The sequence below is a fragment of the Bidens hawaiensis genome, unplaced genomic scaffold, assembly GCF_021521415.1.
Source record: "Bidens hawaiensis isolate Kalapana, Puna unplaced genomic scaffold, B.hawaiensis_p1.1 tig00015206_1, whole genome shotgun sequence".
In the NCBI taxonomy this organism is placed as follows: domain Eukaryota; kingdom Viridiplantae; phylum Streptophyta; class Magnoliopsida; order Asterales; family Asteraceae; genus Bidens; species Bidens hawaiensis.
The window spans coordinates 102,041-125,567 of record NW_027492352.1 but is presented as its reverse complement, the minus strand read 5'-3'; the positions used below and the strand labels follow the sequence as shown (position 1 = coordinate 125,567).

General features: G+C 33.9%; 3 protein-coding genes across 3 annotated transcripts; 2 read left to right on the top strand and 1 right to left on the bottom strand.

The window, feature by feature from the left end:
• The first annotated feature begins 401 nt into the window (after positions 1-401).
• LOC143548625 (uncharacterized) lies at positions 402-4,668 on the top strand. Its single transcript, XM_077039733.1, has 8 exons — positions 402-527; positions 1,283-1,512; positions 1,733-1,790; positions 2,985-3,062; positions 3,200-3,288; positions 3,375-3,456; positions 3,565-3,883; positions 4,431-4,668. Exons 1-7 carry the CDS (start codon positions 426-428, stop codon positions 3,880-3,882), a joined length of 957 nt encoding a protein of 318 aa, XP_076895848.1. The 5' UTR covers positions 402-425; the 3' UTR covers position 3,883; positions 4,431-4,668.
• Positions 4,669-5,951: 1,283 nt separating this feature from the next.
• Positions 5,952-14,683, top strand: LOC143548624 (uncharacterized). Its single transcript, XM_077039732.1, has 5 exons — positions 5,952-6,136; positions 6,207-6,316; positions 6,717-6,814; positions 11,475-11,661; positions 14,242-14,683. Exons 1-4 carry the CDS (start codon positions 5,980-5,982, stop codon positions 11,617-11,619), a joined length of 510 nt encoding a protein of 169 aa, XP_076895847.1. The 5' UTR covers positions 5,952-5,979; the 3' UTR covers positions 11,620-11,661; positions 14,242-14,683.
• Positions 14,684-17,806: 3,123 nt separating this feature from the next.
• Positions 17,807-22,906, bottom strand: LOC143548623 (cyclin-dependent kinase inhibitor 3-like). The gene is made up of 3 exons (XM_077039731.1): positions 22,399-22,906; positions 19,082-19,270; positions 17,807-18,205 (listed from the first exon to the last, which is right to left on the bottom strand). Exons 1-3 carry the CDS (start codon positions 22,725-22,727, stop codon positions 18,133-18,135), a joined length of 591 nt encoding a protein of 196 aa, XP_076895846.1. The 5' UTR covers positions 22,728-22,906; the 3' UTR covers positions 17,807-18,132.
• Positions 22,907-23,527: the final 621 nt, after the last annotated feature.

Sequence of the window (23,527 nt, the reverse complement as noted above, 5' to 3'; positions counted from 1 at the left end):
ATCAGGTGGCAAAACTAATATTTAGATCCTTTTAATGTATTTTTCTTTTGTAACTGTATTATTTCTAATTCATCATATATGAAAATAACCTTTCATATTTTGATATATACTTGTTCTTGATTTTGTTGGGCTTATTCTCAATTAATAAAGTAATAAGTAAATAAGAGCTACCCATGTGGCATGTGCAATGTGATTTTAGACTCTTCACATTCTTGCTCTAACAGAATGTTATTATTGTTTAGGTTCAATTATCGACATATGGCAAACACTTTATCCTTGTACAGATACGTGTTGTTCCTTTACAGTCTTATTTTTATGTTGAATACATTGTTCGCGGTCTATCGACTCTTCTATCCTAAAGATATTTAAATGCTTTTTCCTGTGTTGGTTTTTTTCTATGAATACCTGATGAGAGGATCATTCTTATGTTAGCTGATGACATGGCTTGTAATGCTCGCAACAAATACCCTGCACAAGTGTTTAATAATGAAAACCATAGGCTTAATTTGTATGGAGATAATGTTGAGGTGAGTTTTGCATCAATTTAAATTAACACCTTGTATCTTTTTTTGCTTAGCATAGTTTATAGGTAAACTTTGTATCTACATTAAAGTTCAGGTGGCAATTTTGTCCCATCAGTTATCAATGGGTTGATTTTGTTTTTGCTATATCTATAATGGGCCAAAAGGGAAAAATAAAAATATAACTATAAGGAAACATGTGAAATAAATGAGTCAAAAGTTCCTGAACTTATGTAAATTTTACATAAGTTCATGAACTTTAATTTTGCATAATTGCATCTCTTAACTTTTAAAACTTGACTGTACAATCCCTTTGTTTTTTCCCAAATAAGGCGTAGTTTTTTGCATCATCAAATACTTCAATATTCTAAAAAAATGATGTAAAGGTCTTTATTTACATGGTTAAGTCCCTAAAGGTGCTTATCTCTACTTCTAAAATTCCATAGACGTAAAACATAATGTTTAAGGACTTCTATGCAAATTATAGGTTTTTTTAATCAACCAGCCAGCATTTAATACATAACACCTTCTAAATTATTCATTCAAAGTTAGATTATTCTTGCAGGAATGTGATTTTATAATCATAACTAACACACTCATTGTTTTAAAAAATATAAAAATATCTTGACAAATGTTTTGGTCCAACCCTACAATTTGACTGGTACAAAAATATTACCCGTTTTGACCCATTATCAACCCTCCCAGCCCACCTGTTGCCACCTAGAAGAAGATATGCTGATTTTAGCACACCGTCATGTCAGGTAGACTATAGAGGTTATGAAGTGACTGTTGAAAACTTTTTGCGGGTTTTAACGGGCCGCCATGAAAATGCTGTACCAAGATCCAAACGTCTCTTGAGTGATGAAGGAAGCCACATACTACTATACATGACGGGACATGGTGGAGATGGGTTTTTGAAATTTCAGGACTCAGAAGAACTTCAGAGTCATGATTTGGCTGATGCAGTCAAACAGATGAAAGAAAAGCGTAGGTGAGATACCTGGTGTTTCTGTGTGAGTTTTGGAGATCAATATTTGGTATTGAATATATATAAACAGATAATTAACCATGGTAGGCTATAGAAATTTATGTTTGGACGTGCTTCTAAGCTACTATCAATCAGTATTGTGTCCATGTCATCATGCAGTTATGCTGTACCCATTTGAGTGTCATATCATTGCTTCCTATATGAGTTTTTGTTTCATGTTTAGGTTCAAGGAACTGTTGATTATGGTAGATACTTGTCAAGCTGCAACACTCTTTTCTCAGGTATGAGTTTTTTCTTATAGGCCTATTGGGTTTAGCTTCATAATATCAACATCCACCAACAGTAGAGTTATTTTATAGAAAGTACTAAAAGCTCCAATGTGTAACATAAAACATCATGCTTGGTTGTTAAATTTATTGACTTCTTTTTCCTGCATTCAACACTTGAGTGATACCAGTATGTATATTAATATTTATGGATGATGCTTGCATAGGCCACTCAGTTTACTAAACAAATTTAGAACAGTTTTAGAGGCTAATCAAGTATCAATATGGTTTTGTTTATGCTTATATTTGCAAAAACAAAAACTTGCCGGAAAACCATAAGATGACAAAATGCCCTTAAATTAGAAACTTATCACATCTAGACTCTAGAGTTGTAAGAAAGACACAAATGTTCCTGTGTTCACTCAAAAGATTCAACTCTAGATGGATTATGGAGTAGAAGTGCACGAACAGGCTAAAGCCCAAGCCTGGTTCATAAAAGCCATGTAAGGCCTGAAAGTACTAAATAGGCCCATAATTTTCCTTCAAAACTTGGTCTGGCCTGGGCTAAGCCCAAACAAAAGCCTAAGTCTAGGATTATCTTTTTTTAAAGCGCTGGTCCTTTTTGTCAATTAATTTTTTTTATTTAATTTGATTCTTATAAAAGATTTATGTAAACTGAAATGAAACAGAAAGAAAATCTTAAATCTTGAACATGATAATTTTTATAAGTTAGTTTTTGTATACATAACAGCTTTTTGTACGATGAAAACCACTTTGTTGTTGAACACCACTTTTAACGTTGCTAGTTGTTTATTTTTAGTTAAATTATATTGTGCCATTAAGATATTTTTCATAATGTATAGTGTATTATTTATAAGATTTATTTGAGGTCCTATTTCTTGACAACTTTGTGTTGTTTTACCTAATTAAAATTGATCTTATCATACCTGTGTTTTTACACTATTAAGGCACAAGCTTCTTTTGGGCCTTGTGCACTTCTACTTGGGTGGCCTTAATGAATACTTTTGAATACTTGTGTAGCAAATGTATACATTAAACCTAATATTAAAGATGCGACATATATGCTTAAAATGCAGGAAGTTCTTCAATCATGCTGTTATTAAATAAACATGCCACATTTCTTAATTACAAGCCAATTCTTATTTATCTGAATATTAATCACAGTGTGGATTGTTTCTTCTTTTTCAGCTCCAATCACCAGGTGTTTTGGCTATTGGAAGTAGCATGAAAGGAGAAAACTCATATTCGCATCACTTGGATTCTGATGTGAGTATGATCTCAAATTCTGAATGTTAATGTGTTAACAACTTGAACACCTTATAATTTGAATTAATTGATATACAACAAAGCTTCTATATATTTTATTTGTCACACTTGACCTCGTTGAGTTTGTTTTGATATAGGTTGGTGTCTCAGTTGTAGATCGATTCACGTTTCACACCTTAGCTTTCTTTGAGAGGCTAAATATGTATGACAATGCTTCATTAAGCAGGTATAAAAGCTAAAAAAGATATAAATTATTAAAGTTCTTTATGGTTCTCAGCCTATATTTATGTGTCCTTTTCTTTTGTTTTGCAGTCTTTTTAGCTCATTTAATCCAAATTTGTTGCTGTCAACTGCATATTATCGAACAGATCTGTACCAAGAACAAGTGGAGAAGGTATGACTGTTGTACATGTATCATTAAATTTAAATGAATAATGTTACTAAAAATTGGGAACTTGCAACCAGGAACTAATAGTTGGCTTTTAATTGTCTTAATAATCAGGTACCCGTGACAAATTTTTTTGGTTCAGTCATGAAAACAATCCACACAAGCTCTGGTTACAGAGTAATCTCAGGTAAAGACAGCATACGGGTCAAATCTGACGTGTCATCAGACCAATCTGCTGATGTGGACGATCAAAGAATAACAAGTTCAGATCCCGAGAAACAGGCCGTGAAAGCTGGAGGCTGTCCTCATGCGGATATATGGAATGCCATTGTTGAGAAGTTTGAAGGTATAAAAAATGTTGATCAAATTGTGAATTACGGGTTGGTTGGAATGTTGACCCTGGTGGCAGTTTCTACTTGGCAGTCATCATAAGGTGAGAAATAGATTCTTTATCAAGAACTGGGTAGGTTAGCTGGGTTGGGTAACAGTGGGTAAATCTTTGTATGTGTCAAAGCAGGGTGGGCCAGGTTTGGTTGGCCCTTAACACTTCTGTCTAATTTTACTATCACTTTATGCATCAAAAATACAAAAATGGGCAACGGGCCAGTATAGGGTCAGGCCAGTTAAGGTGGGTAACAGGCCAGAATAGGTTCGGGTGGAAATGTTTTGTTGCTCATGCAACTCAAAACATGTCGGTCGGTTTGGCAAATGTTTTCTATTTTCTACACACAATTTGATTGCAAAAACAATGTTACTACTGTAACAATCTAGTTTCTTATAATTAAATGATTTAGAAGGTTGCAAGTGTTAATATTATTTTTAAAATATCACTTTGCATGACTTCCAACAAGCTCAGGATAGGGATTAACCATAACCAAATCGTGCCCATTTATAAGTAAAAGAACTAAATGCCATTTTCATGTTTTTCTGGTTTACAACTTTTCGGTTCTCATGATTGTTGTTTTCTGTTTACGTTCCAGGTGACCCAAAAACCAGTTAAAGAGACAATTTGAGCTTCTTCTAGCAAGGTCTTACCCTCAGAAACATACGTTTAGAAAATACAGCCAAATCTTATAATCAAGACACTGGATCAGCCATCATTCATGGTTCAAAATCTGAGCTAGACTATGTACAAGTTAACATACAACTGAGTGGATCTTTCTTATATGTACATTTTACATTTGCTAACTTTGACTTTGACTTTGATGGTCTTGTCATAGTCCACTACTCCACTTTATATTCACAAATAAATATAAGATTCCAGTGAAGGAAGCATATGAGTATAAATGTATTTCAGACAGTCTTAGTAAGAAATAAACGTGTGAAGAGTGTGGGTACACATGACAACGATCCACTGGAACATACTAATAGCAAAATGACATGTCTATTATGGTCAAGTTACAATGTAAATGTCAAAAGACAAATAATACACTATTTTTGGGATAAGTGGCTGCTTAGATATGTCTAAATATCGATTATTCAATCTATAAGACTATAACATAAGATACGTGGGATGATTATTAAAAAACAATAAATTTCGTAGAAAAACCAAAGGTCCAAATAATCCATGTAGATGATGGTACTATAAGTACCGAAACATGGGTTGCCTTATCATCAACTCTACAGGTCACTTCCGAGCACATTTGGAATAGCCGACCAACCAAATTTAGAAAACAGAAGCACCGATAGCCTCACCACATGGAGAGAATTCTCACCATGACCACCTTTCGGTATCAGAATTAGTATCTATAAGATCACTGAAAATAAATGTGTGTGTGTGTGTGAGAGAGAGAGAGAGAGAGAGAGAGTGTATTTAGAGATTGAATGACCTGATTTGTGTGATATCAGTGGTTTACATATAAGATATTGTCAAATGTCATTTTTAAATAAGGACGCCCCCCCCCCCCCCACCCCACCCCGCGTGCACACCCACACACTAGGAAACAACTGTTACACAAGTAGGTCTTTTATTTTACATGATTGGTGATCACTTGAGCATCGTCAACCATGTAGGCAATGCTCGTGCGTGGACCTATTACAACCCGAGTTCTTATATCTCGGGGCCATCAGGTTTTGTCTAACCCGATTCTAGTTGCTTTAGTACCAAACTTCACAATTCTTATAAGAAAAATACTTACAACTTTTCGTTTTTCAAGATTCAACTAAACAAATTACATAAAATATGCCATAACATCGAAACATATTATACATGCACTTGCTTGTAACAATTTTCTTATAAACTTAGTTAGCACATTTAGTGCTTAGCTAGAATTTAAGTTGAACCGACTAGATCTGGCTGGAGACCGACCACGAACAATTTAAACATAACCGACTCATCTCCCGTCTTAATTTTAGAGTAAATTCAGCTTCAGTCCAGTCCCACTAAAACCCAAAATACAACACGTCTTGACATAAAAAAGTTATCGGTTTTGATGTAACGCGAAACCAACCTAACCCGAAAAGATCAAGACCTACCCACACATACTCGTGATCCGGTTTACACCAAACACCACGAGTTCAACAGTGAAAATGAATGTGCATTCATGGTTCCGACGCATCAAAACCGGATCTTCACCACCGGCAACCAGTCAAAACAACGAACAGCAGCTGTACGGAATCACCGACGACTTAATTAACCTCCTCAAATCCTTCACAATTGAAACGTTCAGAAACTTTAATCTCCAAGGTACTATTTACATAACTCGTACTATATCTTTCACATCGTATGCAATTGAATTGACATTAGGTATATTCAGATGAAGAAGAATCAGCCGTTGATGGAGCTGAATCAACGGATGGGATCGTGCAGAAGGATTTGTCTCCGTGGCAAGAGAAGCATGCTGTACTTGTGTTATCAAAAGTTAAGGTTAGGGCTTTTTATGCTGAAATTAGGGTTTTTAGGGTTTTGGTTTTGTGTAATAAGTTGTTTACTTGTTTTTATGCAATTGGAATAAGATGCTTTTGAAATTGTTTACATTTAGACCGTTAAACCCTGGTTATCGGTTTGGTTTAAAATGTTTTTAAAATTTGACGAAACCGGGAAAGCGATTGTTTTAGTGGTTAAATAATAACTAACTAGAGGACAATATGCATAAGTTTCTTCTCCCTTTAGGTTTTAGAAATAGTCAATGGCGGTTATGTCTTTTTGTAAGTAACGGATTAAAGTTGAAGCTTTCGTTGGTAGATTCTATGTTGTGGATCATCAATAGAAACTTTACTTTCTTCATTTCATGATGAATGTACTAATTTTGCTTTTGATTTTACAGGAATTATCACAACTTAGGTTTAGATTATGTCCCCGCTACTTGAAAGAACGGCAATTTTGGAGGATTTATTTTACACTTGTGAAGAATCATGTTGCAAAGTAAGATCTCTTTTCTATGCTTTTTTTTTTTTTTTTTTTTTTTTTTTTTGTATTCTATAGTATTTTAACATTGTTCTACTCATATAGTAAGTAAAGGGGAATTATAAGTGTGAATAGTTTTTCAAAACTTTTAACTTCATTCAGTTTAGCTGTTTAATATTTCCATTTTGATTCTCACATGTTTACATACTCTAAGAATAGTTATACATTCTGTATATAAATAATCTTAGTTCCTGCTTAAGGGTTAATTATTAAAGGATCACTTGACCTCCTAGCTATGCTAATATTTTTTAGGATAATATATACTGGTTCATTTATATGGTGTCATTTGAAAAGAACATGCGAGCATAGGCCCGTTTAGTGAGGAAAAAAGGAGGTTGTCAATTTGGGTTGTGTTTCATTTCTAACACGTCAACTGGTAAAATGAGAAAATTACTATGAAAATGAGTTTACATGTCTTCAAACTTTAAAGTGTGTTCTTAATGCATACACCCATCTAAGTTATGTATTAAAAAAACTAGATTATCATTGATACCAAACTCTAGAACTCCAACACATGTCCTAACACTTGCGAGAATCAAACCTATATAGCTTTAGGATGCGTTTGGTTCACGGATTGCTTTGGAATCGGAATTTGAAAGAAATTGGAATTTGAATTAGAATACAAGGGATTCCTTTGAAAATCATAATCTGTTTGGTAATGCTTTTGTGAATGAATTGGAATGAAAACAGTATGTGCAAAAGACAAGATTGCCCTTAAAACTAACAAATATATACAGACCCTACCCCACAAAAGTCATCCGCCTTTTCTCATATATGAAGCCGTCGGTGACCAGTGCAATTACCATGAGTATGGTTGCCTGCTTAAAACCTGGATCTGAGAAAACTCCGGTGAGGCGACCTCCAACCGTCCGCACAACACCAAAGTCGCCTTCCATGGTTTGATACCTGTCACATCCAAATCTGAAATGAAAACCATCACCGGCTACCACCGCCGACCAAAATCGATGAAGGAAACACAGGGGGTTACAGACTTGCGGTGGTTCCGATCGGGCCAGAGAAGAACGTGGTTCAGATCTCGTCGGAAATTACGTTGGTGGTGGCTGGCTGGCGGGTGTTTTGGTATCGTTATTGTCGGAAAAACGTAACTTACATCTCGCCGGAATTATGTTGGTGATGGTGGCCGGAATTACGTTAGTGGTGGTTGCTGGAGAAAAAATGTTGGTGATGGTGGATCGACTAGGGTTATTTTGGTAATGTAAGAAATATTCCTGAGATTTCCTACACTTTCCTTAGAAATATGGAAGGATTTTAAATTCTCCCAATTGAAGGATTTGATTGGAATTACTTTCAATTCCAGTTCTTACTCTTAGCCAACCAAACACAATAATGAATGGAATTTAAATTCCAATTCCCTTCAAATCCCACCAATTCCTTCCAACCAAACAGGCCCTTAGTGTCCTCCTGCTCAAGACACTAACCATAAAACCACCAAGAGCAGATAATGATATTCCAGGGTGGGTGTATACGGTAATCAAAAGATCAAGATCGAATGAGTTCTAAAAAATGCATTCTTGAGATTCGTTTCCACTCAGACTGGGAAATCATCATCTTTATCTCCATCTTCCGGACGTTTCTGGTTAGCATCTCGAGCAGGACACCAAAGCTATAGACATTTGATGTATGCGAGCGTTGGGAACCCCTGTTTGAGTTATGAAGCTTGGTATCAGGGAGATGTGTAAGATGGACAGTTCTCAGTGGGGACTAAGCCCACGACGGGGATGCCGGCATCCACATCAATAAGGTCTACGAGTATGTTGGTTGTTTTTTTTTGTTTCCGTGAGTCAACATTGCATGGTCTTTGATAGAGTGGATTTGGGCGAGTACTCTTGGAGTCTCTAGGTCTCTTATGAATATGATATCCAAGTCAAGTGGAGCTCTACTAACATGTTTATTGCGATTTCATGCATATATTTACAATCTACTTTCACTCACGTAATGAAATGAGTAAAACTATATATATTAAGGGTGGCAAACCCAACCCAAATGGATTGTTTTGGGTCAAGATGGATAAACTTAAAAAGTAAAATGGGTTAGGATGGATCATGAAAATTCTTCAAGTGGGTTAGGATGGGTTGAAAATATACAAGTGAGTTTCATTTATGGGTTAAAATGGGTCAAAACAAAATATCGAAGTTATCCAAAATTTATCTAATTCAAAATACCCAAATTATCACGTGCGAAACAAAACTCATCCGAAATCCAAAAAACAATCAAAACGAAACAAAAACCCCGAACCAACTAATGCCAAACAAAAAAACACAAAAAGCCGGAATGAAACCGAAAAACTGACCAAAACGAAACAAAAAAGCAAAATGCAACTGAAAAGTTAACCAAAACTAAACAAAAACACCGAATCGACCGAACCGAAACAAAACTGAATCGAAATAGAAAAACGAACAAAACGAAACAAAAAAACCGATATGAAACCGAAAAGTTGACCAAAACGAAACAAAAAAAACGAAATGCAAATGAAAAGCTGACCAAAACAAAACAAAAACACTGAACCGACCAAAACGAAACAATAAAACCGAAACGAAACTGAACTGAAATAGAAAAACGACCAAAACGAAACAAAAACACTGAACCAACCAGAACGAAACAAAAAAACCGAAACAAAACTTAACTGAAATAGAAAAATGACTGAAACGAAACAAAAAATCTGAATTGAAACTGAAAAACTGACCAAAAGGAAACATAAAAAAACTAAATGCAATTTAAAAACCGAATCAAAAACACTGAGCCGACCAAAATGAAACAAAAAACTGAAACGAAACTCAACCAAAATAGAAAAACAACCAAAACGATACAAAAAAACGATATGACACCGTAAAACTAACCAAAACGAAACAAAGAAAAGCGAAATGCAATCAAAAAGCTTACCAAGATGAAACAAAAAAACTGAACATAACCGACCAAAATAAAACAAAATGAATCGAAACGAAAAAAAAAAAAAACGAAATAAAACCGAAAAAACTGACTAAAGCAAAACAACACTGAAAGCGAAAAAACTGAGAAATCAAAACCGAAATCATTGAAACCCAGCAAATACCGAAACCGACCGAAATGAAAAAAACAAAACCGAACCGAAAAAAAAAACCCCGAAAACTCGAACCTGAACCGGTACAAAACGTTTTTTTTTTAGTAAACGAGGATGACGGGGGAAACATTTTAGTTATTTTACATTTTGTGTTTTTTATTTATATTTTGAGTTATTATATTTTTAATAGTTTTTTTGAATATTTTTTTGAGGGGTTTTTAAAACTCTTTGTATGTCAACCTTTAACTTGGGTCAAGATGGGTTAGCTTTACCCATCTTGACCCATATCCATCCTAACCCTCTATTTTAAAAATTCATTCTCACCCCATACCCATCCTGACCCATCACCCAAATCCAACCCAACCCACTCACATTGCCACCTCTAATATATATATATATATATATATATAGGGTAGGATTAATGTAAAAACAATAGTTTTGTGAGAAGCATAAGAATAGATGCACACCCTTGGATCTAAGATCTAGTGGTTGAGATTGGTAGTTTCTAAAAGTTGTATAGTTTCCTATTACATGTTATAGTGTCCTATTTGGGTGGTGTACTTTATTTTAAAGTCTTCTCACACTTCTCACAAAACAATTGTTTTTTATTTGAACCCTTTCCTATATATATGTGTGTGTGTGTGTGTATTGTAATAACTAATTCGTTATCATATTTAAAGTAATGAGGGGGTGATTGTTTTGGGTTAACATGGCTTAGCTCAACTCAACTTGTTTGAACTCTTACAAGAATTACACATCTTTTGACAGAAGTTTGTATTAAAAAATTGACATATTTTGACACCAAATTTATATTAAAGAAAATCATAAATTTAGGAGGGAAAAAAATTGGTCCGTTTAATACGATTCATCAAGTTTAGACTCAATACATAATTATCTTTTTTTACCCATCTAGTTTGTTACCTTCACATAAGTCAAGCTTGCTTTTAATAACAAGATGTTCACATACACACTATACAAATAGTGTGAAGACTACATACGTATCATGCAGAGGTCATTAAGCTAGGGCCGTCAAAATAAGCACTCATCTAGTTTTTAAATTTTCGTGTTTCTAGCACATATGATATATGTAATAACAAAATAAGGGTGGCTGAGTTTTTCTTCTTATAAAGTTCGGATTTTTAATTGGCCTACTTGTCTTGAGAAAGTCAAACGAGCGAGCTCACCTCTGCTTGAAGTATAAATGACCCAGCTAGACTTGGCTCGTTTATTTTGAGCAAGCTATCTGAACAACCCTACAAAGACTCCATATCCGATCTTAAAAACATTTTTGCTCCAACATAAGGAGTGTTAGAAATATTTTTGCTCCAACTTGAGGAGTGTTGGAAACAAACATTGTAATAATTGTCAAAGAGTAACTGTAGGATAGTGAAAATCTTAATCCATAACTGTAGATAGCAATTAGATTGAATGCCTTGCTTTGAAAATGTATACCTGTATGTATATATACAACCGATTCTATGATTGGATGGATATAAAGAATGCATGAGTTAGATGTATTTTTTTGTTATAGATTAACGTTTTTGCTATCTTGATCGTCAGGTATGAGTTACACGCCATACGATTAGAGAAACTTAAACAAATTGCAGTAGAAAACAAAAAAGACCCGAATACAAGTGCATACGAAGTTGAAATGCTAGAATCAAGAAAGCCAACAAATTTGGAACCTGCAACACCCCTTGAATAGATGGTGAATTGTTTTTGATTATCAAAGTGGAAAAATTACAAGGTAATTTTATTCATTTTACTATATTCTTTCTTGATACTTTTTGTAATTTTTAGAGGTTACAAAATTGGGCGACTGGGCGGTCTATAACTAGCTGGTCAAATTTTAATGTTTTAGCGCATGTCAAATTTCTTGGGAAAATTGGTTTTAAATAATCCAATCTATGGCCTATTGGTAAATATCCATCCCAACTTTACACTTGCCTGCTGGCAGTACCAACTACTTATGCATCTGTTTTTAACGGGTCGCGACTAACGGATGTTAACTCCGTTAGTTTTTGTCTGACGTGGCGATCCCAGCTGTCAAAAATCAGATTACGTGGACGTCTACGTGGCGGCTGACTGTGTATTTAAAATATATGTATATATAGAGAGATTTACTCTCTCTCCCCCCACCCCCCCACCCCCCCTCTCTCTCTCTATCTCTCTTCATCTTCATCCACCATCATCCTCCCCACCTGTCACCACCATTTGCCACGGGACCACCGCCATCGCACCCCTGTCACCACCATAAACCACTCCGATCATCTTCTCCGTTTCCGGCGAGACCACCATCAACCATCACCGCCCGGTCACCTGAACCACCACCGGACTACCTTCATATCTGCCAAAACCCTAATCCCCTGTCTTCAAACTAGCAGCTAGAGTTTTAAAGAAGCCGGAGATGACGGACACATAGAAATCGGAGATGGCAGCGAGCTTGACGCATCTGAAATTAGGGCATCAGGGATGAGTCGGATAATGACGACTGTGAATAAAGGGGTTATAGGGTTATAACAACACCAAGTGGATGTTGCGGTTTGATGTTAGAACAATAATCATTAACTGTTGAATGCATTAATTGTTGTTTAAACTGGGGTGATTTGTGTGCAGATTTGGGTGTAATTATTGAGTTTGAAGACAGGGGATTAGGGTTTTGGCAGATATGAAGGTAGTCCGGTGGTGGTTCAGGTGACCGAGCGGTGATGGTTGATGGTGGTCTCGCCGGAAACGGAGAAGATGATCGGAGTGGTTTATGGTGGTGACAGGGGTGCGATGGCGGTGGTCCGGGGGCAAATGGTGGTGACAGGTGGGGCCGGTGATGGTGGATGAAGATGAAGAGAGAGGGGGGGTGGGGGGAGAGAGTAAATCTCTCTATATATATACATATATTTTAAATACACAGTCAGCCGCCACGTAGACGTCCACGTAATCTGATTTTTGACAGCTGGGATCGCCACGTCAGAGAAAAACTAATGGAGTTAACATCCGTTAGTCGCGACCCGTTAAAAACAGATGCATAAGTAGTTGGTACTGCCAGCAGGCAAGTGTAAAGTTGGGATGGATATTTACCAATAGGCCATAGTTTGGATTATTTAAAACCAATTTCTTGGCTCAAAATGTTAAATCTTTTTAGTGGGTCTTAGACTCTTAGTTTCCTTTTTAGGTGTTTTGGTTTGCTCATTTGACTTGTTAAGATACTTGAAGTGCAAGGTGAATAAAAGCGATAGGGTCCCAAGCCGAGGCAAAAAGACCACAACGCAAAAGCGAATGCTTTTTGAATGCGTGGCGATCATATAAAAAAACATTTAGTTTTATACAAATCGCATTATACATATTAAACATGTAAAACATCAACATTTATATTCCAAAATACCAAAAGGAGCATAAAACAAGTTTTCAAGCACCTCACTACTTGCCCAAAATACCAAAAGTAGCATAAAAACAAGTTATTACCTACCAAATTACTTGGAAAAGTGTTTTAAAAAAACACTACTAAAAAGTGTTTCAACTTTGAAAAAGTTTATAGCTAAACGAAAAGTCTACCATTAGAAGATCTCTTTGCTATCATCATCATCTACATCAATACCGGATATCTCATCTTCTTCCACGCCATTGTCACGTACACTGATATCCACTTCTTCTATATCATCGTATTTGATGTACTTTACGAGATGGTGGTACTGTAGGTGTAGGGTTGTGAAATTAGATGGAGCAACATCCTTTCCTTCTGATATAATAGAATAAGTCGGTCCAGATGCCCGGTTCAGATGGTGCATGTGAAGATGAGATATTCGGTCTTGATGTTGATGACGATGATAGCAAAGAGAGCTTCTAATCTAGACTTTTCGTTTAGCTATAAACTTTCAAAAAGTTGAAGCACTTTTGAGTAGTGGAAACACTTCCGAGTAATTTGGTACTCGATAACTTTCTTTATGCTACTTTTGGTATTTTGGGATATATATGTTGATGTTTTAGATGTTTAACATATATTATAATGCGGTTTGTATATTATAAATAATTAAATGTTTTTTAAAATTATGGTCGCACCACTTCTCGCTTTTTTAATCCAAGATCTTTACTGAAGTTAATGTAAAAAAATCTAAAGCTCTTTATCTATTTCTCTCGGGTAGAGTTTGTTGTTTCTTGATTATATAATTAGAATCTGTGAAACAGGCTATCTTTTCAATATAATTGTAGTGTTGGCATATTATGGCTGGCCCAATAATGCGCAACTTTTGCTGCATAGAGTACAAGTCATCACAGCATACTTTTTATTTTATTTAAAAAAGCATTGACCTTTACTTATGATTTACATTTTAAGGGTTGTGGGTACTTCATGATACCAATAAAAACTGAAGTGATATTGCAAGTGGTTCACAAATGGACAAGTGTGGCACAGGGAATCTGTAAGTTATTGATCATGATATGCAACTGATTTAGAGTGCCTATTTTGATTCCCAAATATGGTTGACAAGCTACACTAGATTGCAGTTAAAGTTGTGAAATTTAGGGGTAAATCTTACCTTTTTTCACTGAAATTTGTAACTATATTTTGGCTGGATTATGTTCCTTTTCAGTTTTCACATGTTAATTTCATCATTAAAGTGTACATATTAGTTTGCAGCCAAGGATTTTAATCATTTACTGTCATATGCTAACTCGAGACACATATCTATAAGCGAGCCAGGAGTTGATTTGTCTTGTGCTCACTCGTATAAAAACTCGAGCTGAGTTGCTTGAGAAACTCATTCTTTGGGTCATATATTAAAACTTCGAGAACCAATTTAATCATGCATGCAGATTTTGATATGTTTTAAGATTTATTTTAAAGTTAAAAATACGACGTTTGTAGTACTTTTGCTTATATGTGATATTCACATGTATATCCAAAAGAAGATAAAACTAAAGACAAGGAAAAAAAGATAAATAAACCATTGTTTTTCATTCTCCCTTTTCCATTAAAACACTATGCCTGCGTGTCTATGTAATTGCCTCAGTTCTTAACATAATATTGATTTTGAAACAAGTGTTACCCTTCATATATCATGTATGAACTATAAAAAACATGTAGCATGTCAATAGATATCACTTAGAAATGAATAGATGTTTGCATCATCTGAAATAGTAGTGCCATGCATGTGAGCATAACATAAATATATTTGAATGCCCAAGGTGGTGAATACTGAGGATGTGAACTGAATCTTAATATCAACGGCACACTTATATATTTAAAGGTGGTGAACTGAATCTTAATATATTTAAAGGAAGTCAGAACTGAAGGACTCTGGACCTACTCTACACTGGTAACCCTAACCTACACTACAAGGAAAACTCTTTTTTTTTACAACAAATTGTTTACAATTGATTTTAGTAATCTTTTTTTTTACAAATATGAATCTAGTTTAGTAGTAGGGAGGAGCTCGGTACCGTATCAGTACCGAAAATACTTGGTACGGTACGGGTACCTAGTACCATACTGATCCCGAAACCATAAAATGTCGGTACCAAATTGGTATCGATGGTACCTGATTCAATACCCGTACCCAGTATCATTTGCTCATCCATATTTAGTATTTAACTTACTGAAAAACTTCATTTAATAAGGAGGTCTTGAGTTCAAGTCCCACAAAAAAAAAAAAAAAAAATAGGGTTTTAAGTTGAGACTGATGGGATGGAATGATGTATAAGCTTCCCTTCGTACACGTGCCAAGTTGCCAACCTATTACTCCACGATTCAGCACTCGAAGAATGGAGATTTCGGGCGGGCCAATGGCGCATCAGTGATCTAAATGTCGTTAAAAAATGTTTAACTTAGCTCACGTGGTAGAAATGTTTGTTTCTTAATGGGAGGTCATGGGTTCTAACTTTGTGATTAAACCTTTAAAAAAGTTTAGTAGTTATAGGAATTGTTTGTTTTTACATGAATTATGTGATTCTTATGGTTCTCCTCTTATTTGAACCTTTTCATGCACGTATATAAACCGGTCTCAATATTTTTAAGGAACCTAAAGTGATTGTAAAATCAAATTCTTAAGAAAACCTCATCCGGGTATACAAATTCTTTCAGCTCATTGTGAGTCTGAAAATGAATTCCTAACAGTTGAAGGCACTTTTACATATGAGGTTCCAAACTTAAGCTTATTTCAATCACGTGTGTGCGTGAAGTTGTAGGTAAAGAGAGCTACACTACCGTCACATGACGTATATATGTTAATTTGCATGTCTGTCTGTGTATGTTTATGTATAGAGGATTTCCTACAACGTTTGAATTGTTGACGATAGTATGTCGTTCTTCTCTTGAACTTTTTTTCTTTTTATCAAATAACTAGTTAACACATAAGGTACTTGGTCACCTGATGAAAACGTCACATATCTTTCCACATATTTTTTCAGTTTTTACTTGTCATATTCATTTTACGTGCATTTGTCACAAGAAGCGACATAGATAGTCACACGAATTGTCCCTCACTGTTGAGTGCACGTTACGTTCTCACGACCTGTTACATTTATTATCATTTTAAATTTTCTTACTCCTTAAAGAGTATTGTACATATATACATAGAATCTATATATAAAAATCAAATACATCAAACAATTTTTTAAAACTTCTCTTTATTAATTACCATAAACCTTTTCAGAATAACAAAATTACGAGTTTGTTGTTAAATGAGAAAAACATAAGGTACCCTAGCTATCAATCCATCATGGGTCATTATTACATGAAAGGACACCATTTAAATTAACATTTATTTATAACACAATCACATGTGACTTATTTTCACAGGTTTCATCTTGTTGAAGCAAGACAACGGTGAACCCCACTTCACCAGATTAATTATGGCAATACACGTACACCCCGACCCCCGTACAGTTGGACAAAATAAAAAAAAAACAGTATTTTAACTTTATATACAAGTACATTTATACATATGAAAAATACACGGGTTATGGTTTTCATACACATTAAAACAAAAAAGACACAGAAAAGTTGTCTTTATAGGGTGTATGAAACCACAACCCCTAAAATTTAGAGTTCGGTCCTGTTTATATGTGAAAAATAGGGCGGTGAGCTCAGACAAAGCTTTAAATTTAGGTTCAAAGTCGTTTAACTTAGACTCGATTAATGCTTTTAGCAAGTCAATCTTAAAATACAAATAAGCGGCTTGGCTTATTTAAAGCTCTGATTTTAATTAATTTTTTTGTTCAGTTAAAAATAAATATTTTATAATATTAATTAAACATATTTACAAGAGAAAAAACAAAATTACCTCTTGTAGCAGATGTACCAAAATCTAAGGACCTTTAAATCTGTACCCATAGGTGCAGAACTGCTCTTCACGTGAACTGTAAAGAAATCTTGAAACTTAGCATCCAATTCATGCATTTACTATTTTTATGTAATATATAAATAAAGTGTTATTTCAGTTTTAAAGATTTATATATTTTAGAAACAAGAGTGTAATCTGACTTAGCCGGTCGTGTAAAGTCATACCGCGATAGTTAAGATTTATAATCTTGTTTGAGACATCTAGTTCAAGTATTATAGCAAGTACGACGATGTACGAACGTCATCTTACTTAGCCAGTCGTGATAGTGATAGTTAAGATTTATAATCTTGTTTGAGAAATCTAAGACAAGTATTGTTATAAGTACGAATGGTCGTGTGACCGAATGAGTTGTGTCATGTAGTAGTTTACATATAGATTGTAGTAATTATAAATCTGGATAGTTGTACTCTTATGCAAAGTATAAGTGTGCCAAATTATACCAACTTGCAAAATTACAAGTGTTTTATGCATAAAATACAATGTTCTTCAAGCATGATTTGATAAAAAATATATGTAATTTTACACGTTTAGAGGAAGATGAATGGGATTGCGAAATTATATTCATTTAATGCGCAATATCTTTTATCACTTGTTTGGATCAAGAGTGGTCCAGACCGCCGTTGACCCGAATGATAACACATGAGACTTAAAAGCAATGTTGAAATTGAAATCTAAAGTCTTAAGGCAATTATTCATCACTTGCAAATGCAAAGATAGCTGAAACAATTAAACCTAAAAAAGTTAACATTTTTGTTCTTCCCAATCTACCCTACTAGGTCAGTTTGTTCCCTTTACATTACATTGAGAACCAAGGGTAAAAGCGGAAATTAATACACCAACGCCCGTTATTCCAAGCTTTCACAAATGTCATATGTTCATCTTGCTTAATGAGATACTACTTTTACCCATTCGTAACATCCTTCAATCGGCTTTTCATTCACAAAGTCGAAGTTGTACCTACATCAAAATAATGTTCTTCTATTAATATGTTAATCATTGCGAGAATCCTTTTAACATTTAGACTATTTATCGTAAAATTACTAAAATTGGATGTGTGATTTAATGTGTTTAAGATTTATTTGTTGATAATTAGATAACAAGAGCATTTTGTGTAAATGTATATATGCACGTTTTTATATTCTTTCTTAATTCGGAAGAAATAAGGTAAATTCAAAAAAAGAGTAAGGATAGACAAATAAGCCGGTTTTTTTTAACTATTTTAGATAAAGCACTGTGTACACGTGTTTATGTGTTTCTCACGTTTCTCAATATTGGTTTTCGAAACGAACATGCCCTTGTGTGTATATTATATATATGTATAATGTATGTATATATACATGGTCAAATGAAAAAAAAAAAAAAAAAACAGAAACACGGACAAGTAACAAAAGTGTCATGTGTCTTGTATTTATGTCTTCCATCCATCACACACGTGATTTTAAACCAATGTCCATTTTATCTTAAAAACTTGTTTACACAAGTCATGTGATTATGTTTAATCTCTAATAGGCCAAAGAATAAAACAAAGAAATAGACATGAAATTTGGGACAAAAAAGAGGAATCAACATGACCCGTATGAGTAATGAGCCCATTTACTTAAAATGAATCTAATTCATGATATCTTTAAAAGAACAAAAAAAATTTTAAAAAAATCATATTTGACGTATAAATACTAATTAAACAATCAAAAATTTTAAAAAAAAGTATGTCGAATCGATCCTTACCATTTTTGACCCATACAAAATTGATTGTGTTACCCTTTATGCGACCCTCTACCCGCCCATTTTTCCACATGAAGTTGGAATTAGCTAAAAAAGGTTCAAGTAACGTACTTGTCAGCAAACCGTATTTGCTGTTCTTGCTCATGAACAGCGAAGAACTCTTCAATCTCACGTGCCAAAGGCATGCTCCTTGCGATGATATTAAAAGCTTCTAGATTTCTATCCCTTGTGCTAGAACCGGGTGTGCTAATGACATTAAAGTCCTTTATTGAGTCACAAGGAGTGCTTTCTCGAGTGCTCCTGTTACAACAAAGTATCAGATTCTCGAACCAAGTATATGTGAAATGACCAAACTACCCTAGCTCAGTGTAATCACTAACTATGGGTGTTCATAAAACATCCAAATTGTACAAACCAAAGCAGATCAGCCGGCTCAGCCAGTTTGGAATTTATACGTTTCAGTTTTGTCGGTTTAACAGTTCAGCTGACGATTTGAAATTTGTAACGGACCATTTAACCTTATTATTTTGCTTATACTTTCCTTTTAAGAATATGCAACTTATGTATATGCTTTATATTCATAAACCATCTCGAGTCAAGTATTGTTTATGTGTAATCCATTTAGCTAACACCATCTCGTGAGGGGTACTTTTGTCTTTTTGGTCATCAAGCCTGACAAAAATACCCCTCACGTGGAGTACACAGTTAAACAGGATAATAGAATAAAATGACAAATTTTGGAATCCAAAATGTCTCTCAGACGAATAATAAAAATGGTTTAAAGTGGCATTTCAGTCAAACCACATGAACAAAAACAGTACGTAGCTCCAACCATTTTAATTTTTATTTTTGTTTAACAAAAACTAACAAGTTTATGACTTTTTTTTCTTAAAAATTCGAACCCATCCAACCCGACCGGTTTGATTTGTCGTATCTGAAACCATAAGTACTGGTTTAGCCTAGTCTTTTCATAGAAATCAGCCAAACCGAAATGTGGTCCTAAGCGCAGCCCATTATGATCTTAAATAGGACAATATTGCCTGATACCCAGGCAACAAGAAGTTGAGCAGATATGGAAAGAGAAAACAGATGATATTAAATGCGAGATTGTGGGGTAGATGATATCATAGTAACAACAGGTTATTATTTCATGCATTGTAAGATCTTATCACCTATACAAAACAAAGTTAGAAAACACTTTCTCATACCAATTATTTTAAAACTACCGACAATACTGCATATGTTTTTAATGTTTACCGACACTTATTTTCCCATTTGGACTAGAATCCTCATTGACCCATTTGTTTGAATCTTTGGTCAAATGTTATTAGCAGGGTAAATATTTAATAATTGTCATGTAGCCAAATGTAAGACAAACATTGTTAGATTTTGTCACCTTTTCTAGTTTTTTTTAATAACCAAAATGGCATGCAAAGTGTTGCCTACAGATCTAATTATTTAGCAGGGTAATAGACCATTAGTCATAGTTATCAAAGTCGGTAAGCGCACTCAAGGCGCATAGGCCTCGCCTAGGGCCTAGGCGCAAAAAAAAAGCAAGGGCCTGAGAAAAAAAAACGCAATAATAAAATATATAAAACTATTATTACTCCTAAATATAATAAAAATCAATACAATTAACAATTAAAACATTTAACCAATACAAGAAAAAAATAATAAAAAAAACTTCTAAAATAATGATATTTAAATTTGAATATCTCTCTCTCTCCCTGTATATATAGCTTAACTAGACTATACAAAACAAACTTAATACATAATCAAGAATTAGATGATGTTGGAGTAAATTACATAAGTTGACCCATTTTTTAGGTAATTCTTATCAATCAGTTATTGATTTAAAAAAAAGAAATATGAAAAAGGTTAAAAATTATCAGAAAAAATAAAAAAAAAACAAATAAAAAAAATAGGAAGTTTCTCCTGGATATGCGCCTTTAGCATTAAAAAGCAGTAAACCACCGCTTCGCCCAATAATTGTGCCCAGGCGTGCGCTTTTATCGCTTTTAATAACCATGCCATTAGTGACTAAGTTTTCAAACAAAGATCTTCTACAGTTACTAAAAAATGCTAGATGGCGTGCTTGTCAAAGGAAAGTGGTACCAGATATGATGGTGCTTCAAAAAGCATTTTCAACTGGTACCTATGTCAAGGCCGCTCAGCTCTAAAAACAAAGTAAGCGGCCCCTCAGATTTGAGATATTAAAACTCTTTTAAATTTAAAGGACTGAAAGTTTACATTTTACATCGGAGCCTCTTTTTAAAAATTAGTTTTCACTTAAAAACAGTTTCTTGTTTTTGTAATTTAGCTAAAACCAACGTTTATCTTCGAAATGCTTGTTTTATTTTACAGACAAGTTATTTTGAAATCATTTTCTAGATAATTTGTAAAATATTATTTGACCTATATATTTCTCTGTGAATGTGGAATAAAACAACTAAACAAAAGCATATGGTTCTTATCTAGACAACTTTTTGAAAATGAGTGAAGGAGCCAAAAAAAACTAGAATTGAAAGGACTCAAAAAGTTTAGATTGAAGCCTCTTTTCAAAAAAGGATTTTCATTTAATAATTAAATACCATTTTTTCCTATGTGGTATGGGTACTTATTTTATAGACTTTTTATTTCTTTCTTGATTAAGACAATATCACAAACTTAAATAAAACAAGCAAATTGTTTTGAACTAAAACAAACATATTATTATTATTATTTTGTAAGAAAGATCCGAAATTAATACTTTTATTACCCCCAAATTAAAACGATATAGCCATCCAAACAAAAGAAAAAACCTTTAATCAAAAAACCTATAAAGATTTTTTTACATGCATATAAACTTATAAAGTACATAAAAAAACTAGTGAGATAAAACCCACGCGTTGTGGCAGGCGCAAAACTTTCCGGTTTCTATTCACTCGCTATATATAATAAACAAAATATAATATCCAAATATATAGTCGTAATATAAACAAAAAGGGTATCGAAAATCGTCTCTTTATTTCTTTCTATTATGTAACATGCAAACTAGCACGCTACGACGAATACCAAACAAATGATAAGCCAAAAAAAATATAATGTCTTGGTTAATTAGTTAGGTTAATATGTGACTAATTAAAAGTAAGAATTTTTTTTATTAACACGCTATAGTTAATAAAAATAAAAACCCAAAAATATAATCGTAATATAACCAATAGTGTTATTATTGTTATTCACCGTAGACCCAAACTTTTGTAATTGTTATTATTATAACAGTATTGACGTCCAAGCCAAACTCTAAAAACAGCGTGGGGTCAAATTTAGAGAATGCGTGGCTTAACACATAAGAAATTCGTTTGAAAAAAAAATCAAATTATATAAAAAAATTTATATGCATAAATAACAAAACAATTATTACAAAATAAAGAGTAAAAAAACAATACCTTTCTCTTGCATCAAACTCCAAATCATTTTCTCCAAAACACCCTTCTTCCTCTGTTTCTTCACCATCTTTCATCTGATCCTCAACCGAACCCGATCCGACTGAATTCGGGTTAGGGTTTTGCTGTCTGCAGCAGGTTAACCGTCGTGAAATTGGCTTCTCCAGCTTCCGGCTGCGTAATTCGAGGTACGCGGGTGAATTGGAAGAAGCTTGAAGGTTCTGCAAGGCTAGGGTTTTGGTTTTGGCTCTGGTTCGAACACCGAGTGATGAAGCATGGGTAACATCCATCATGGGTCCGGTTAATTTGGGTTTCTTGATGTATTTGCCCATTGATTTGAGATTGAATGAGTCTGTTTTGTGAATTAATTAATTGATGATGCTCTGTTTGATGTTGATGAGTGATCACCGTGAAAGTCTTCAAATTCTTATTAAGGACATGGAAAAGATGGTGTGTTTCAGAGAGAGAGAGAGATTAACATCAACTTTGAGGGTATTTGTAGTAAAACTGTTTTCTTTCTTTTCTATTTATTTGCTCAAATGTTGTCAATGTATTACCTTTTAAATATAAATGTTCATTTAATAATACCGTGTTTTTCTGTATATTTGAAAATGTATTGTAGCATTTTATAAATATTTTAATTTTAGTTTTTTTTTTAAGTGATTGTGAGTGAATAAGTGAAAAAAAGTAACGATGAATATGTAAAAAAGTAGTATTTAATTAAAAAATATAGAGAAAATATAGTGATTTTTGATTTTAAGATAGTAGAAGGGATGTGAATGCTCTCACGTGTGAGGACAAATTAAAAGTTTTTATACCAATGATGAGTTTCCTCTTGAGGATGTTAGAGACTACTCGATGAATGGAGGTGATCGGGTAGGTTAATGGGTCCGTCAATGATCCAACTTAATTATTAAAAAAAAGAGAAAGATATGGTTTAATTTAATTTAATGTATCTGGTTAAATATTTACATTAATTTCTTTCGTGAAAAAAAAGAGAATCAAATTATTTATGTGTTGTTTGGTTAACTTATGATATTATTTGGTTTGCACACAAGAATATGCATTAATGAAATAATGACAAAAATACCCTATTTCAAACTAAAGAAAAATTATCAAAATAATAGAAAAT

What these genes read in the sequence shown, in the direction of transcription:
- LOC143548623 (XM_077039731.1), bottom strand. Translation starts at nt 22,727, where the DNA reads ATGGGCAAATACATCAAGAAACCCAAATTAACCGGACCCATGATGGAT. An exon ending in GAGTTTGATGCAAGAGAAAG is followed by an intron (nt 19,271 to 22,398) that starts GTATTGTTTTTT and finishes TTGTTGTAACAG; the next exon opens with GAGCACTCGAGAAAGCACTC. An exon ending in CAAATACGGTTTGCTGACAA is followed by an intron (nt 18,206 to 19,081) that starts GTACGTTACTTG and finishes ATTTTGATGTAG; the next exon opens with GTACAACTTCGACTTTGTGA.
- LOC143548625 (XM_077039733.1), top strand. Translation starts at nt 426, where the DNA reads ATGTTAGCTGATGACATGGCTTGTAATGCTCGCAACAAATACCCTGCA. An exon ending in TGTATGGAGATAATGTTGAG is followed by an intron (nt 528 to 1,282) that starts GTGAGTTTTGCA and finishes CCGTCATGTCAG; the next exon opens with GTAGACTATAGAGGTTATGA. An exon ending in GACAATGCTTCATTAAGCAG is followed by an intron (nt 3,289 to 3,374) that starts GTATAAAAGCTA and finishes TTTGTTTTGCAG; the next exon opens with TCTTTTTAGCTCATTTAATC.
- LOC143548624 (XM_077039732.1), top strand. Translation starts at nt 5,980, where the DNA reads ATGAATGTGCATTCATGGTTCCGACGCATCAAAACCGGATCTTCACCA. An exon ending in CAGAAACTTTAATCTCCAAG is followed by an intron (nt 6,137 to 6,206) that starts GTACTATTTACA and finishes AGGTATATTCAG; the next exon opens with ATGAAGAAGAATCAGCCGTT. An exon ending in TTGTGTTATCAAAAGTTAAG is followed by an intron (nt 6,317 to 6,716) that starts GTTAGGGCTTTT and finishes TTGATTTTACAG; the next exon opens with GAATTATCACAACTTAGGTT.